This window comes from Fonsecaea pedrosoi (genome assembly GCF_000835455.1).
Source record: "Fonsecaea pedrosoi CBS 271.37 unplaced genomic scaffold supercont1.4, whole genome shotgun sequence".
Classification (NCBI taxonomy): Eukaryota; Fungi; Ascomycota; class Eurotiomycetes; order Chaetothyriales; family Herpotrichiellaceae; genus Fonsecaea; species Fonsecaea pedrosoi.
Genome location: NW_013550612.1, coordinates 1,824,855 through 1,839,077, shown reverse-complemented (window position 1 = coordinate 1,839,077; position 14,223 = coordinate 1,824,855). Strand labels below are relative to the sequence as shown.

The window sequence follows — 14,223 nt, the reverse complement described above, 5'->3', positions numbered from 1 at the left end:
TCATTCCTCTAGAGGACTTTGCACTACTGTTACATTTCTTCAATCCGCATCCTCATCATGAAGCGCTGTGACCATAGCCATTGGCTCGGACTTTACAGTCAGGGTAGTGAAGTCGCCCTTTTAGCGACGGATAGGCTTCGCACTCTTACGAAATATATCCAATATCCCGATATCCAGAAGCCTAGCTTACTTGTGCTAATCGGGAATGTAGCAAAATCAGTCGCCCTTCGGGAACTTTTTGGTGTGAAGCGGGCTTCTGGGTTGAGAAGCAAGCAGAGTGCCGATGGAGTCCACCTTCATCTCGACCCTTCCACAATTTTCCCCGGTAAACCAATCTTCCTGGCGGACCTCGGTTTACCTAGTCAACCTTTGAAGATAAAGTCAATCCCAAGAGAGAAGTGCCATGAGACAATGAGCCATGCTATTGAATGGATTACTGATGTACCAGGCGTGCCGCCGAGCGATCTCGCCTCCAGGATCTACGCGCGTCTGCTGTTCCCCTTCACTGACGTTTTCTGCTTCTTCTCCACTGATCTAGGCGGTTTTCGACAGATTGCCATCCAGTTAGCGGCATGGCTAGAGAAAGGTACCTCATCGACCCTTCCCAGATCTACGCACCCGAGGGTGCTTATCATCAGTGATAAAATACCTCCTGGAACTGCAAGCGAAAACGAGGCTAAAAGGGCATTTTTATGGATGCTCTACGAGGAGACGACCGAAGACCCACACGAACAGTTTTCGGACATCAGTGTGGTAGCGCTTTTCCCTGCTGGTTCGATGTCCGTCGAAGGTCGACATCGACGACTGAAAGAGCGACTTCTCGATGCATTGGATCACACCCGAACGACGAGAGATGAGACACGCCACCTGTTCTCTGCAACTCATTTCGGCGCTCTGTTCGAGTATGCACGTGCACACCTCGCCAAAACGATTGAGCAACCGTTCAGTTTTATCAAGGCGTCGAGGACGTACAACCCAGTTGCCCCGGACCTGGGGGAACATCTACTAACGTTTCTTAAGCACGTCAGAACGCCTATCGAGCTAACGGAGTTCGCAGTTCCGATTATCGCCTCTAGCTTCCTTCTAGACAGTTATCCTCCCGACGCCCACAGTAAGCCCACTTCCTGCCCTATCCGAGAGTGGTGTATTTTCTAACAGTCGTACAGTGTTCGATCCACGAAGCGTTTTTCAGGTCTTGTATAGGGATATCCTACGCAGGTTGAGCAAGTCTCGCGTACTGACCTTCGATGAATCGAGCGACGTGATCCTCATGAGTGGCTTTATTAATTTGGTCGAGGATCAACTTGTCGAATATTTCGGGCAATCCGTTCAGCGAGGGGGCAAAGCCTCGGCAGAAATTCACAGAGAGAACCTTGAGCGATTCCAGGACCGCTGGCTAAGTATTCGAAGCGACAGTACCTGTTTCTCTTGTTTACGCCGCAGACCTCAATACAACCAGCACTGTGGCCACTGCGTCTGTCAGACTTGTGTGATGAATTTTGGCGATCAGAGCTCGGATGATCCCTGGGACTTCAAGGTGCGTCGATGCTCCCTGTGTAGTGTCTTGCTGCCCAGAGAGATGGTCGTCAAAGTGCATCCTCCTACAGCCGGAGCGGGAGTCCTGTGTATTGACGGAGGTGGGATACGCGCCGTGATACCGCTGGAGATCATGAAACGAATACGGGATCGTATTGATTTGCCGATTCCCTTTCAAAAGTTCTTCAAGCTCGCTTTCGGGGTGAGTTCAGGTTAGTTTCTCCACCGCTTTAGGGAGTTCGATACTAACGATTTAAGGGGGTTTGATTATCCTGGCTATGTTCCACAAGGGGTGGTCAATTGAACGGTCATTGGACGTGTTTGAACAATTAGCAAAGCACACTTTTAAGCGCCGGAAAGGTTTAGGTATCCCCCTTCTTTCTCGTCTTCGGGAGCTTATAGGGTCGTATTTGGCCGACGGCCTTTATGCGGCCGAAAATATTGAAGGCGCCTTGAAAGAGGTATTTGGTACGGAGGGGAGCATTCTCGACTATTCATACGCAACATCAATAGGGACGAGGATCGGTTTGCCTGTCGCTACGGTTCACGACAGGCCGTCGTGTCGTATATTCACCAATTACAATGGTGTTGGAACACAGGATCGACACCTAGGTGAGCCCGTGGAGCGCTCGCCTGCTGAAGTAGCTGACGAGGCCACAGACCAAGTCATCAAACCGAAAGACGGTCTCGGAAGAGTGCCCGTTTGGGAGATGTAAGTCTTCATTAACCTGCCTATGGGCACCACTGACACTTGAATAGAGCACGATCAGCCTCAGCGGCGCCTGGGTATGCTACCTAACCCTTCTCCGTGGAGTTGCTAACTATCTCACAGCTTTTTCCCGCCGAAGCACATCGATGAAGTTGGCACGTTTCAGGATGCGGGTCCTCTGGAGAACGATCCACTCATTTCCGCTCTGTCCGAATTCACTTCAGCGTTCCCGTTAACTGAAGAACCAGACTTTGTTATTTCTCTGGGCACTGGCCAGCCGAAGAGTGACACGGCGTCTACTACACTTACAGCCCATCCGTGGAAGAATAAAGCATTACCGAGACTGTATCGTTTATTCTGGGAGAAGATGCGCGACAAGAAAGTCAGACAGGCTTTCCAAACTAATCCCCGATATCACCGTCTCGACGTTGAATTCGACCGAGCAGAACCGAGGTTAGATGATACAAAGACCATGTCCGAGCTGAGGTCAAAAGTTCAGGTCGACGACTCACTATCCAGAACGATTGATAGTATCGCCCGCCACATGCTTGCCTCCCTGTTTTACTTCGAATTAGAATCTATACCAGAGAAAATTAACGGTAAGTTTGTAGCGGTCGGTTACATCCAATGCTCGGAGCGCCGTCGGGGCGGAGCATTTTCTCTCTTACTTCACCGGTTGTCATGTTGCTCTGCCACATTTTTCCTGGACGAGCACCCAGTTACAGGAAACTTTGGCGACAGCTCCTTCCTCGACGCGGACGGAAACTTTCGAAAGCGTGTGGAGCTGAGCGTCTCGGATAAATTCACCGTACGCCTCAAACAAGGCCGTTCGGAGCCGTGTAACATTAGCGGCTCGCCATACTCACTACAGAAGCTAATACTGGCACAAGACCTTGCCGCTCACTTGGGAACGGCGAACCACCGGAAGAGGAAAAGGGAATGGGCCTACGGACAATGTGCAACAAAAAGGCGGCGTGTACTGTAAGCGGGGCCGACGTAGATTGAGCCTTGCGGTAGGTTCAGTAGGCTCCGAACGTCCGCCTCGCGAATGGAAGGATGGACGGCGAAATGGTGGGGTCGACGAACTCGATTCGCCGCGTGGTCTCTGGAAAGCCATAGCAACATACCCAATTCCAGGTTAACCCATAGAGAGTCATGAGGCGGTGTCCAAGAAAAGGCCGAAGAATTGGTATGGCTGTCATCTTTTACGTGTTAAACAAGCCCAGCCAATTAGAGGTCCCCGACAAATTTTGTCGGGAACTTTTGATTGGCTATCATAGGGTTGGGGTTGAATCCACGTAGATAGACATCAGTCCATGCGTGTCCTCCGCTTTGAATTACTTTTGGCGATATGTCACCGCCTCACGATCTACAGGTGGGTCTGGTTTGATGATCGAGGGTAATTCTGACGTTTCGAGGCATGTGCAAGCAAGACGAAATTCACTTCAGGGGTGAGGAAGGGACGACGCGATTAGCACGTGAGTGACACGCCAAGACTGTTCTGTATTAGTTCCTTCGCCCCATCGCGTGCACGGGCCACAACTCCGTTGAGGGAGTTGTGGCCCGTGCAGTTCTAGTCTACTTATGTTTTGCCAATCGCCACATCCAACCGTTCCCGTGCACATCAACCTTTCTACCCGCAACCCACAGAGACGGGCGAATCTTGAACAATCCGCTCTCAACATCACGCAAGTTTCGGATCGTCATCCTTCGGCCATGTCAAATGTCGAGGAGAGAATTCGATGCATGGAAGAGATGCTCCAAAAGCTCGTGATTGTAGTGGACAAGCATCTGCCCCGGCCCAGGCACCCGTCCGCCAAATCGCGCAAGCAAAGCCAGTCGCCCTGGAATACGATCCGGCCCATGATTGAAGCGCTAGTGAAGGATATCAAGTATGTCAAAGCAGTTGTCGAAGGATCAGATGTCAATACGGGTCACGATCGAAACACAGGAGCCCATAACCGAAACATGCCTCCGGAAGCTGCATTACAGATCTTGACTCCACCGCATGAGAGACAGCAACTTGGGGAACCCTCTGCAGACACCGCAGCACCAACCACTGTTCCAACTACTGTTCATACCACTGTCGAAGCCCCAGAAGTCGAAGAAAATACTACAGTAGACGTAACTATGCCACGCCGTTTGCGCGAACCTGTCTCGTCGACCATGCCTCCATCCGATGCTTCAACATACAGCGTATCTGAAATTCCTCGGAATCCTGGCACCATCGTCCCTTATCGAGAGGAGCACGGCATTGTCGTTCTGATGCCATTGGACATGGATCAGTGTCGCGACACCCGCTTTCTTCTCTCGCAGGCTGAGATGCTTGGTGCGCGGCAAACGGGAATATTCAAGTACGTACTGCCAGGTGATTTTGATTTCAGCGCAGAGGCTGCCCACAGCGTTACGACATGTGTCTCCAGCTTTACGTCTGGTCTCGGTCAGGACGGCATTTTTTGTATTTCGCGGCAAGAGAAACTGGAGACGCTGGACATTAGCCATACCAGAACTATACCCACAGAGCCAGATGAATTGGCCGAGATGTTGGAGCGTCGTCTTGCCGACCCGGAAGCCGTGAGCAAGATGCGCTACTGTACGGATACTCCAGCCTGGACGGCCGAAGATCGACGACGGCTGGGCTTACCTGCGGAGTCCCTAATCTGGCCCTTGAAGGATAACCTATTGGATCACACAAAGTATATCGTTGACGGGCTCCATCGGCCGTATGGATATTTGTCAGGCGAGGACGGGTCTGTCTTCACCATACATCGTGAGGACGCAAACTTAATATCGTTAAATGCCCTATACAGTGGAAAAGAAAAATCCTGGTGTGCCGTGGCTCAGAAAGATGGCTACCTCGTCGAGAATGCAGTGAAAGGTGGGAAATGCGCGCAGAGAGTACGACACGCCTCTCGCTGGATCCCGCGGTCGAAGCTCAAGGCCATGGGGGCTTCCTTTGTCACATTCGTTCAACGTCCGGGCGAGGTCGTCCTGGTGTGGGGAGATATCTACCACCAAGGAGGCACCGTTGGTCCGACCACCGCCGAAGCCGTGAACTATGGCGGCCCCGAGTGGAGTATCAAGGGCTACTCCGATTGCAGCCGCACTTGTCCCGGACCCCCCATTTCGAACGCGATCTTGGAGTTCCGTAGCCCAAATGAACTACAGCGCGAACAAGATGACGCGGTCTCCACGGGATCTTATAGCTCGGTCCAGTCCCAAGGACACAAGCAGCTAGCTAGAAACCGTCGACCAGCTCCGACCCGGAGCGGTGAGACGGCGAGGACAGAATTTGGGATCGACAAGCAAGGAAAGGGACCCCGAAAGAGGCACGGAGACGTGCAGACCGCGCAGCAGTCCAGAAAAAAGGCCAAGGTTCGGACCACACCCAGTCCAGCCGACACGATCATGAATGAAACCAAGGATGTCACCGATCTTGTCTCACGGATGGTGGCGGCTATTCAGAGTAGAGATGCAATCAAGCAGTTCTTCGATATCGTCCAGGGTCGTCGAGACACCGAACCAGGATTCAGAATGAATTCCATCACAAGTCCTTCCAAAAGACAAATCCAAAGCGAAGATCCTACCCGAATGGTCGAGAACGATATGAATGTCATCAGCATGCTCTCTTGCAAGACAGCCTTTCATGGCTTTCTTACTCGGTTATTTCAAGTCCGTCTTGCCGATCATGTCGACAAGCTCAAGGGTGACCGTCTGAGGAGTGAGACAGCCGTCATTGCGGACATCCTTCGGCGTACGGGGATGTCGAATCGCCAGTACTTATACCACCGAGAGAAGGGCGAGAAGTGGCGGAAATATCACAAGGCCTTTCCCGGTATCCTTTGCTTCATCCCCGTTGGAAATCGACGATCTGGCTTTTCTTCAAGCTCCTGGCTTGACCTCAACGAAAGAATATTTGCCTTCCTATGTTCTCGTCTAGACGACGAGCACACGTCTGCTCTCTGCGTCGCGGGGAGAGCATTCGAACATTCATTAGACCCAACAGCAGACGATGTTGATTTCATCTGGGAGAGTCAGAATGTATCTCTGGATAGAATTTCGAAGGCAAAGTTGCTCTCTACTCTAGAGCTCTTCCCAGCAAAGCACGAAAACGTCTATGATCCTAATGCGTACCCAGATTGGCCCAGACCAGACGAATGGCCCGACGATTCGCCGTGGCCGGTTGATCCAACGTCTCTGCCTCCTTCTGGTGGGGTTGAGTGCAAGGTGTGTCATCGGAGTAATTGCCCGTGCGAATTGTGCCACAGGGGAGATTGCCAGTGCGCTGCCATCCGTCACAAGACACAGCCTCGCATCCGGGACTATACCCGTAAATATCAGGACAAGAACCGAGGCTTGCAAGCCGTCGCGTGGGAAGCGGGCCAAATCGTGTATTCGGAGGGCGATATTATCGACTTCATCACCGGCGAATTATCGCCTCCCGATATGTACGCCAACGGTCGATGTATACAAGTGGACCGGAGCGATATTCTTGGCGAGCCTACAGTCGCCCAGATAAACTGTGCTAAGTGCGGCAGTGTCTACAGGTTGGCTAATAGCAGCTGTGATCCATCGGCCCGCTTCAGAGGGATGAGGGTATCGGGGAAGTTTAGGATTGCAATCGTTGCTGCCCGAAATATCTTTGACGGGGAAGAGATCACGGTCTACTACGGCAAAAGATATTGGGGAAGGGCAAAATGTCGATGTCCTGTATGCCGAGCCCGTCTACTCTAGGCGTTATGCTTCATATCGCCCAAAACTAGCAACTTCCTCCCGTGGCTGGAACGGAGACCTGTCTGTCTGTCGATCGGTGTTGGGGCCCATCACGTTGCTGCCATGACCCTGTCCTCGGAACAAGCGGTGTAAGCCTGCATTTAATTGGTACGCAGATCTTCGATTTTCCCCGGACAACTTCGAATGACCCAATTTATCGCTCCCACAGATTCGCACCACGGTGGCTTCGAGCTTTTCGTATCTTCATGATAGCCTCAGGGCCTAGTTGCGAGGCTCAGGATAGTTTGGCCGGACGACAAGGAGCATTCTCTTAGAAAGTCTCGTTAGGGTATATCTAGTTCGATGAGAAGAGAGGAGAACAAATTGAAAGTGCCGTGATAGACTATATGATATTACGAGGCATTTAGGTAACCTAGGATATTGAAATGCCTCGCGAATATCTATCCAGGGCTTATAGTAATTCTCAGTTGAACTGTAAGCGGGCGTAGGTAATGTCGAATTCGTTTCTTGCAAGTTGGAGCCATTCCTTTGATACATCTTCTGAAGAAGGTCTGGTCTGGCTCATCAGGTTTGAAGGGTTTCGCATTTGTTGGCGGGTTCTTCCTTGCCATTCGGCCACGAACGGGTGGTTAAGGCTGATGACGGCGGCTGTCTTCAACAGATTTCACCTGCTGGTCATTCCGTTCTCGTTGACTTATGCTTTTCCCCCGGGTCTCGAAGATATCGTCATCTTCAAGGTCGCAGCAGGTCATTGTGCCTGTTAAACTAGGAAGTTCCCGCGGCAGTGTTGCCTCGTCCATTTTCCGATCATAGAAGCTCCAAGTCACCCCGGGAGAGGTGATTCTCTGGCTCCCAAGTCATGTCGCTGCTGGGGAAACCTTTCCATTTCACGTGGTACACCACGGCCACTTTCCTGTATTTGCGCTTTTAGAGGCCCACGGCACCGATAAGACCCTAGGTGCCATATACTTCCCTCCCGTGCGGACGTTGCTGTTGGACTCTTCTTGAATGGCGGATACATACTGTTGAATCACTCTGATGCCTCTGCGCTAAAGACTGTAATGTATATGTGGAGGTTGCCGGGCTCTGTCGGCATGGTCATGGTCATGCAAAAATGGTCAGGTAGAGGACAATGGAATATCACAGATGGAGCACAGATCTCCCACTAGAGATGAGAAGTCGAAGAATCGGAAAATTGGATTAGCCGTTTGGATGGACTCTATTAATACAGGCTTCGAAGATACCCAATTCAGCCGTGTTTTTGTTATTTATAGCGGAAGTGCTATCCCGTCTCCAACGACGCTAATCTGTCCAACGAGAGTGCCTTCTGGCGGTGCCCAGAGCCCCCATTCATCTATTGATCCGACTTTCCCCTATGGCCTCGCCCTGCGGTTGCAAGTGAGGGATCTCCAAATGACCTATGAAGCGTGGCGATGTATCCGCCAATGTCAAAGTGAACAATCTCTCAGCAAGTCTATGCGCGTTCATTATATTACAGAGCCCTGGGTGCTCCATACCTCTATTATTATAGGTTTGATGGAACGCTTCTATGTCTCTTGGTGGCACTTCGTCAGTAGATACCCCTAGTCGCTGAAGTTGGGCATTCAGTTTATGGTGAGCCGTAAGCTTTCGGAGGGAGCTTTTGTCTTGGCAAAGCTTGCGGTTGATAGTACACTGGAGGTTGTAGGCTTTTGAATCTGCCATAGTGAAAGACTGTGCCGAATTTCCGATCCCCTCATGTAGTTCCCGCTTACAGAATTCAGCAGTATTATACCAAAGGAACATTGGAGGTGGTACTTTCCATGGGAACTAAAACTGGGAACTCTTTATCCGACTGCGATTGCTCCCTGGACCAAAAAAGGGACCTCTCCAACTTTGAAAAGATTGCGTAACTGTAAGCCGGGGCGCAGCGCAATGTTACCGAAGGGGCCGACGTCGATTAGGGCAATAATGTTATCTATTCCCGATTAGTCTACCGGCTTGTAGTTATGATCATATGATCGAGGTAAAAATAGAGCTTCCCGATTCATCGACATAGCTTTCCTAGGCTAGAAGGAGAGGCCTTGTTATGCTGCAATTTACTACCTATGGTCGAAGCCCCGATTTTTAGCCCCACGATTCAAGGAACGCCAGAGCTAATGTTAACCGTTTAGCTAGCTTGGGTAAAGTCTGGCGGGTCTTCTCGTATGATCTATACCTAATCCTGTCCGTAATTGGCGGGCAAATAGGATGGTTTAGGTGGCCTAAATTCGGGGCCTTTTTAAGTAGCCGTATAATAGTACTTAGGCTATACTAAATACGGAGAATGATAGCGAGAAGAAAGTTGCTATACTATGTAGGCAATATAAAGGAGGCACGATTGAGATGCGATGTTCTGCAACTGACCTCGCTAACGAGAAGTTGGCCATCATTCTTGGGGGCTGAAGATTATGAACTTTGACTCGTGAGAAGGTATCCCGCCGGTTATAAGAACGTTGCACTTCCGGCAGATCGAGACAGTCCTCCATTCCACAATCTTCCAAATCAACGAACCTCGATTGCAATGTATCTCTTTGAACTCCTTTCTTTTTGCCTCCTTGAAAGGGCTGTTGCCCTACCACAACAATCGGTCCCTCCTGTGGTGGTCATATCTGATACAGTGGCGTTGACCACGCTCTTCGCGACCATTCCTGTACCTTCAACAACTACGACTACGGAAGTCATCCCCTCTCAAATTACCGCGGTTAGCTGTGCTATAAACACACCGAACTTTTTTCGAGACAATGTTTGTCTTGACTTGCCCGGCAATGTGGACGCGTCGATCTGTTGTCCTGCAGGAACTGCATGTGAAGCTGTCACTGGGCCGGCACTGGTGTTTTTATGCAATTAAGGAAAGACATGGCAATGCAATCAATGATCAATAGGATCACGTACTCCCCAAAGACATGAACTTATTGTTACGGATTTATCGACTTGAGAAAGGGTGGAGCAGCTTGATGGCGTTGAAGGGGTGGTATTGTTTTTCATTCTTCTTTAGCTTTTGCAATGTCCAGGCATTTATAATGACGGCAAACCCCACACTCTGAGCCTTCTTCGTACTTGAACTAAATGAACGTTGAATGCCCCGTCTACTGCCAGCATCATCAGATACTGGCCTCTCAATTGTACGGCGTCCTAGCAGAATCCTGGGAAAGGGAAGGTTGTTTGGTGGTATACCTTGGTGATGAGGAGGACTTAAAGGCCAGTTCCTCAATCCCAAATTCTAGACTAGCCCAGAGAAATTGGTGATGGAGACGACGATAGTTTCTTCATAAAGAAGGCACTCTGGGCTACCTTGCCGATCAGGTTCCCAGTCAACGAAGGGCCAGAAGGAGATCAGAGAGCAAAAGACCGCGACAAGGTCTCACGGCGCCGATTTCAGTCCATAAATGGTTGCTATAGAATACCTTCTGAGACGTGAGAATTTCAGTTGGCTTCTGGAGACGTTTGCAAGGGCCAGAGTTCAGAATACCTCCCTCGTTTGTTCCAATAGCTCCGCGTGGCTGCCTCTTTCTACGATAGAACCATCATGTAACACAAGGATGAGGTCAGTGTCCTTGACTGTTGAGAGCCGGTGGGTAATCATAAGCGTAGTGTGGCCGCGACATAGATCGTGGAGAGCCTTCAGGATGCGATTCTCTTTGCGAGAGTTGACAGCTGACGTTGGCTCGTCAAGGACTATAAGCTTTGGCTTTTTCAGCATGACTCGAGCGATTCCTATCCGTTAGCACTGCCCGCCGCTGAGTGTGGTGCCCGTTCACCAACCCCTGTCTCGTATTTCGCTGGAAATTTCATAATGGCGTCGTGCAGTCCTACTGCTTTGCATACTTCGATGACCTCCTCATTTGATGCTTCAAGTCTCCCGAATTGGACGTTTTCCATGACCGACCGGTCGAACACCTCGATATGTTGAGGAGTGATGGTGATCTGCTCCCTCAAGCTGGAGAGGGTGACGTCTCGAATGTCCTGATTATCGATCTGAATGACACCTTCTTGCACATCGTCTGTGCGAAGAGACTGACGAGAGTGGATTTACCACTACCACTTTCTCCAACTATGGCAACGCTCGATCCACCTGGGACTCTAAAGGTGACATTGCGAATTGCTCTATGCTCACTATCGTACGAGAACGAGACTCGGTCAAATGAAATGTCTTCGGCCTGTATCTCCAACTGCTTGCTTCCGTTCACGATAGTCGGCTGCTTGTAGAAAATCTGGATGAGTTTCTCGATCGAGACTAGTCTTTCCTTGATATCCTTATCGGTCGCTTTGCCAGTTTGGTAAGATCATCTGATATCGAAGCCCAATAACTAGCGAGGCCAATGAAGCGGCCCGGTGATGATGCGCCCTGGACGGCGTCCGCGACAAAGATAGCTGCTGCTAGTAGTCCCAGCCGTAACAATAGCCTTCGGATGTTGGCAATTAAATAGTAACCTTTGTGGTGTTGGAATTGTGCCCTAAGAAACTTGTGCAATATACCTGACAACACCTTGACCTCGGATTCTTGTCGGTTAAATAATGAAATTACCTGATAGTGCTGGAACGACTCCTGTAGAAAGTTTGTCATTCTCCAGTCCATTGTGACACGATGTCGAAATAGCTCAGATTCCAGGATGAGCCTTGATGAGCCACCGATAAATAGGAAATGGTCAGAAACAGCTTCACGAGCACGGTTATTCCGATAGAGGTATATCGTAGCGACGAGAAGGTCGACCAGCGGGGAAATGAGGCCGGAGGCCAGCTCCTGATTAATATTACTAAGAGCTCTACTAGGTTCGAGGGCTGCTAAAAGCTCGCTAGATGGTTGAACACGGTGAAAATCCATGGAGAGATTTAAGATATGAGCGTGGAAGGCATCCACGATGTTCCTGTGGGTGAATTGGGATGCATATGTCGCAGCTGCAGCCTTGAATATGGTAAAGTCTTGAACCAGTTGGAGAACAATCCAGATGCAAACTTCATTCCTTGTAGCGCCTGTACCGGTCAAACAGGAGCTCTAAATATGGACTCGAGGTGAACCGACCGAAATTCAACCCCAACGAAAAGCAATCCATGATGCGACCCAGTTGGCGAGGTATCGACACTTGTAAGCGCGGTCTTTGAAGAAACGGAGCACCAAAAGTAAGAGAGGCTTTTGATTGCCGTCCAAAGACAATCGCCAGTCAGGTCAGATCTTGTACATGCGGTATTCTTTGGAATTGTAATTGCTTACAACTAATCCCAAACCCCCCAACGGAGCTCTGGAGTCAATGGGATCAGTGGCGTTGCGCGACTGAGAAGTCTTGCGGTACTTTTGCGCAATCAAGCACTATAGAAGATAATATAGAAGCTATGAGATCTGTACTTCTCCAAGGAAGCGCTGAGGAGTCTCGCGACTTTGCTACTGTCAGCTAGGAAGGATCCGTTCGTTCTTTCGTATCTCTCCTAAATACATCTTTCTGGGAATAACTTGATGGCTTCACACTATCCATATCCACTATGAACTAAATGACGTCAACCACGGCAGTTTGTGTAAGTCCAGGGGCAGGTCAGCCAAAGAAGCTACTCGTGCAACCAGGAGTTGGGCGTCGTGATTTAAAGTTAATAACGGACACATTTGTTCAGGAACTTCTGATATCTTTCGTAGCCTAGGCTCAGGGTTAGGATACCTCCTTAATTCTTTCGAATGCCGTTATCGATTGATACAGATACGTATCCGGAAGAGACCTAAGTATAGAATGCCTTCTAAAATGTGCTAATTTCGTACAAGCGGTAACTGGACGAGTTATCATCTGATGTGTCTTTCTTAAGCTACTCAACTTTACGTTATCACGTTCGCTATGTCTCGCTCATTCAGTCCTGCAACTAATAAATGCGCCTGCCGGAAATGTGATACGCCATCGTTATCGCAACTCTTGGGTAGAACTCCTTCCTGTCCAGCGACTGCTAATAGGGTGCGTAATAGATCTTGGAGTTCCCGTTTTTCTTTCTTTGTCAGTGGAGTCCGAGAAACGCGCTGGCCGAGAACACGATTAAGTCGCTCACTTAAAAACACCCAGTGTCTCAAGAACTCCCGAGAAATGCTTTGGTGCCCAGATAGCGCGTGAAGCTGTAATGTAAAGAGGCGGAAGATGTCGACATAATCCTGTTCTAACTGAGCCTCGAGCTCATATAGAAAACATTGTAGACTGCTAAAAGCACTTCGCGCAGAGAATGTATTAATGCCAATAAGTATACCTCCTTCGATACAGATAGTGCCGTGAATAACGGCAGCCTGCATAAAAAGCCCCCGAGTTGAGTCGATTGAATCTAATAATGGGGCTTCAAACTGTTTCCAGAGGGATATTGGTGGCTTTGGCTGTTTGGTGTATTGTAGAAGAAGCTCTTTATTATGATCGGTGAGTGGCCACATTGCGACTAATTTTCGGCACTTCCCAAGAACCGTAATGAGAGAGTCTCTAGTCTGATCAATATGCGGGTGGACAATAACGTAGCGAGGAGTGATATTGCAGCTGTGAGATGTTTCGGTGTTGTAAGGTTTGAAGTCGGGGTAAAGAATTCTAGGTATGTTCATTCGACAGTCTGGCGAAAGTTCCACATATGCGTTCATCAAGTAAGCTGGATTTTGAGCGTTCGGTTCGAGAAACTGAAATAATGCTGCGTCTCTACTCAAGGGGTCGAACTCGGTACCACGAAAGGCCTGTGGCGACTCTATAATCCTATTAGTTTAGCCGTTAAGTAGTGATATCGAACTTACCGTTGAGAATCGAAGAGAATAGCTCTTCAGTTATCGGCTGAGTCCCGACCCAACAAGAGTCAGAAGGGATATTTGTAGGTATTGATATTGATGCTGACTCCCAGATGTCGCGAGTGTCCTCGGTGATACAGTCGAGAGTAGACCAACGAATTTGATGGAGAACCTCTTTTATGTCTGGCGGAAAGTCTGGTGCGCTCTCTTCTAGGCACTGAAGAAGCTGTTCTCGTGGATGAACTTCAGGCATGCGTAGTATTGGGGTATGAAGCTGAACTTGACAAGATCGGAGGTGCCGTGTCTTGTTATGCACGGGTAATGTTTTCCCACAGTGAGGACACGTAGAGGGGATCTTTAGAGACTCGACGCGTAATCTGTTCTCGCAAGACCGGAGATGCCGTGTCTTGTTATGCACGGGCAATGTTTTCCCACAGTGAGGACACGTAGAGGGGATCTTTGGAGACTCGACGCGTAATCTGTTCTCGCAAGACCGGAG

At 49.7% G+C, this 14,223-nt stretch overlaps 3 protein-coding genes across 3 annotated transcripts; 2 read left to right on the top strand and 1 right to left on the bottom strand.

The window, feature by feature from the left end:
- Window positions 1–57: 57 nt before the first annotated feature.
- Window positions 58–3,230, top strand: Z517_06460 (uncharacterized protein; the record flags this gene model as incomplete). Its single annotated transcript, XM_013428199.1, has 4 exons — window positions 58–1,111; window positions 1,167–1,748; window positions 1,795–2,248; window positions 2,369–3,230. 4 exons carry the CDS (start codon window positions 58–60, stop codon window positions 3,228–3,230), a joined length of 2,952 nt encoding a protein of 983 aa, XP_013283653.1.
- A 731-nt stretch (window positions 3,231–3,961) lies between these two features.
- Window positions 3,962–6,979, top strand: Z517_06459 (uncharacterized protein; the record flags this gene model as incomplete). Its single annotated transcript, XM_013428198.1, has 1 exon — window positions 3,962–6,979. One exon carries the CDS (start codon window positions 3,962–3,964, stop codon window positions 6,977–6,979), a length of 3,018 nt encoding a protein of 1,005 aa, XP_013283652.1.
- Window positions 6,980–10,714: 3,735 nt separating this feature from the next.
- On the bottom strand, window positions 10,715–11,576 carry Z517_06458 (uncharacterized protein; the record flags this gene model as incomplete). The annotated part of the gene is made up of 3 exons (XM_013428197.1): window positions 10,715–11,001; window positions 11,034–11,264; window positions 11,309–11,576. The coding sequence occupies 3 exons, from the start codon at window positions 11,574–11,576 to the stop codon at window positions 10,715–10,717; spliced, it is 786 nt and encodes a 261-aa protein (XP_013283651.1).
- Window positions 11,577–14,223: the final 2,647 nt, after the last annotated feature.